General features: G+C 36.2%; 1 protein-coding gene across 1 annotated transcript in view; it reads left to right on the top strand.

Annotated features, from left to right (window-relative positions):
* LOC108759613 (uncharacterized) overlaps positions 1-1,453 on the top strand; it is a 12,539-nt gene extending 11,086 nt beyond the window's left edge. Inside the window, exon 2 of the mRNA XM_018505118.1 lies at positions 1,298-1,453. Coding sequence (XP_018360620.1) covers positions 1,298-1,453 — 156 coding nt within the window. The remainder of the gene's footprint in view (positions 1-1,297) is intronic.
* Positions 1,454-2,942: the final 1,489 nt, after the last annotated feature.

Below are 2,942 nucleotides of genomic sequence, written 5' to 3'. Positions count from 1 at the left end.
CGAAGTATTTGTAGCGCCAAGTGGACACTACCGTGGACAAATAAGTTTAAAATATATAAAATAACTATGAAAGTAACTATTAAATTAGTTACTAGTTACTTAAAAGATGTAACTAAGTTAAGTTATAATTACAGATGGAAAGAAAGTAACGAAGTTAAGTTACAGTTACTGAAAAAAAGTAACTCTAACTGTAACTTCGTTACAAGTAACGAGTTACTTTCCATCCCTGGATCTATGTCAGTATCGGCGACTTTCCTCTAGTTATATAATCACAATTATAGTAACATGTATGTATAGTACAAATACAAATATAGTACAAATACAAAACTTTTTCTCTCAGTGTTCGAATTATCACGTTATATGCTGTTTTAATTCTTTAGAGATGGCATTGTTTTGTTATTAAAAAAACAATTTTTTACTAATTTTGCTAACAAATATTTTGTAAATAAAGAATCTATTGATATATATACTTTATTAATAGATACCGCTATATATTGATAGCTTATAATTGTTTGGCGTTTAGAAGAAAAAAGACATTGTGATTACGCTATCGTGCATAAATAAGAAAAGGGGTAGAATTGATAGTTTTGTCTTCAACTGAAAAAGAATTGATAAAATGGTTCTTTCTAATATAATGATAATGGAATGATTCACATCTAAAGTATCATATTTTAGCATTCAATGCTATATACAATACATTACCATCTTCAGTATTTAAGTGTAACTAATCTGCACAGATCCCGAATTTATTCCAAATTTGTCCCAAATTAAATTTTAAAGGAAATGCTGTATATGCAACACTCGCCCTTGGAGGCTTAATTAAATATGCATTAATAATGTTGCATTAATTATGTAGATAATAATTATGCAGAAATGATTTCTTGATTAACCTTTAAATAGGTAGGTGTGGAGTGTCACAGCACCCATGTATAGGATTTTCATTAAAATCTTCTTCTTGAAAAGGAAAATAAAAACTATTGCCTAGATCAGGCCTGCAGCCGAGTATCAATATTTTAAGCCGCCTATTTTTAAACCGCTTAGAAGGAATCGCGTATGTGATATCTGTGCTTCGTTTCTTTCTTTCGATTCTTCCTCCGTTCACAAATCAAAGCGTTTCGAGAATTCGGGAAAGTGCATTGCAATGCCGCGAGACGAATCGCCCGTACGCTTTCGAAATCTGAACCGTTCAAAACATTTCATGGCGATCCTCCTCCACGGGACAAGTTCGCTCGGGTCGCTGTAAGTTTGTCGCGGAGTTTCTCGAACTCAAATCGTTAAACATCGATTAAACGGATAGGTGACTCCTGGCGTGGACGCAAACGGGCACTCCTTGGATACGTGGGGCGCAGCGCAGATTGTACTTACGGGGCTGAACAAGTTACAAGTCTCGTTACAAGCAGACCCGGAAGTTGGTCTCGCGTCCCGTGTTAGAGCGGGCTTTGATGATGATTAAGTCGCAGGATTAAGTTGGCAGGAATCACGGCGCGATCTTCGATTTTCAGCTTTAGATCCCGCATCAAGCGCGATACTCGACATAGACGCATGCAGCAAACGTTGATCGCGATACAATCGCATGCAATCGGAACATCGTGAAAAAGTAGTTGGCAATATTTTTTGCAATAGTCAGACTACCGAGCACGGTGAGATTTTTCGAAACTCTGAACTCACTGACAAGTGGGACACTGTGTCGAGCACTTTTCGTAACAACAATATTTGATGGCAGGTAGTTACAGTGAAGTTTCATGCCAAGTTTGAAGTAATAGCGAGTCATTTATTGATTAACGGTTCACCTAGTTTTATAAAATTTCTCAATATGAAGAAAAATTGCTGTGGAAATTGTTTCAAATTATGACGAGTATTAGTGACAATTTCGTATATTTCTATCTACTATTTACTATTCATACTTTTACTAAAGAACAGAAATTCCAAAAATTCCATTAAAATATAGATAATATGTTTTAGTATTTACGTACAAATCTTGAGCAGCACAGTTATCTTCGGTTTCTCAGTTACTTACTTTTCGCGAGTTACAACGAACCAAAGCTGAAGATAAATTTAACGGATTTATAATCAGAACGATCTTAAACTTGCTCAGCAGATTTATTTTTCGACGTCTTACGGTTACTCGTAAAATCCCGGCATATCCTTGTCGTTCTGCGTCTTTTGCTCGATCGCGAATAGAAACGTCGGAATTTTGGCGATCTCCGGTATATAAAGTGTACGGATAAAAACGCTTCCGTCGGGACCATATTTCACAAATACTACTTACAGGCGTACACCCATCGTTCTTCCTGTAGACGCTTCTGGTCCCGAGTTTGCTTCACGGAAATTATATGCGGGATTCGAGCCAGAGCGCTGCTACGTGCGCTCCACGAGATCGAGGATTTAGAATCCCAAACTGCCGAACGTTGAGCGTCGAATTAATGCCAGATGTCGCGTACATTGGACCCTTCCGAAAAGCCGCGTGATTAATATCTTAATCCAGATCGCCGGAAGCATTCGGAACCGATAAGTTATCAGCTTTGATAATTTAGGTGAAAAAGTACTCAAGGCAGACGAACCATACTCTACATCTGCATCCAGTCCAGAATCTTACATTCGGAACTACTTGTGAAACGTCTTAATTCTACCAAAAATTCTACAATCTCCGCACTAATTATATAAAATTCTGTCCTGGGGGTCAATCATGTATTTTCACGTGAAACTTTCCACATTTAATTTTTCACTTTTCACTTTTCATTTTCCACTTATCGAGATCTCACGTAAAACTTTTCATATATAGCGATTATTACATATGCGATATTGCATGGACGACTGAGCAATCCATGTAATTTATAACCTAATAACAGAAAGAAAAATAATAATGAACGTAACTGTGAAACAAAAATAATAATATATTATAATAATATATTTCACAAAAACTATTATTTGTATGTATGTAT

The sequence above is a fragment of the Trachymyrmex cornetzi genome, unplaced genomic scaffold (assembly GCF_001594075.2).
Source record: "Trachymyrmex cornetzi isolate Tcor2-1 unplaced genomic scaffold, Tcor1.1 scaffold198, whole genome shotgun sequence".
Taxonomy (NCBI): Eukaryota; Metazoa; Arthropoda; class Insecta; order Hymenoptera; family Formicidae; genus Trachymyrmex; species Trachymyrmex cornetzi.
Note: the sequence above shows the minus strand (reverse complement) of the source record. Positions and strands in the feature narration are given on the sequence as shown.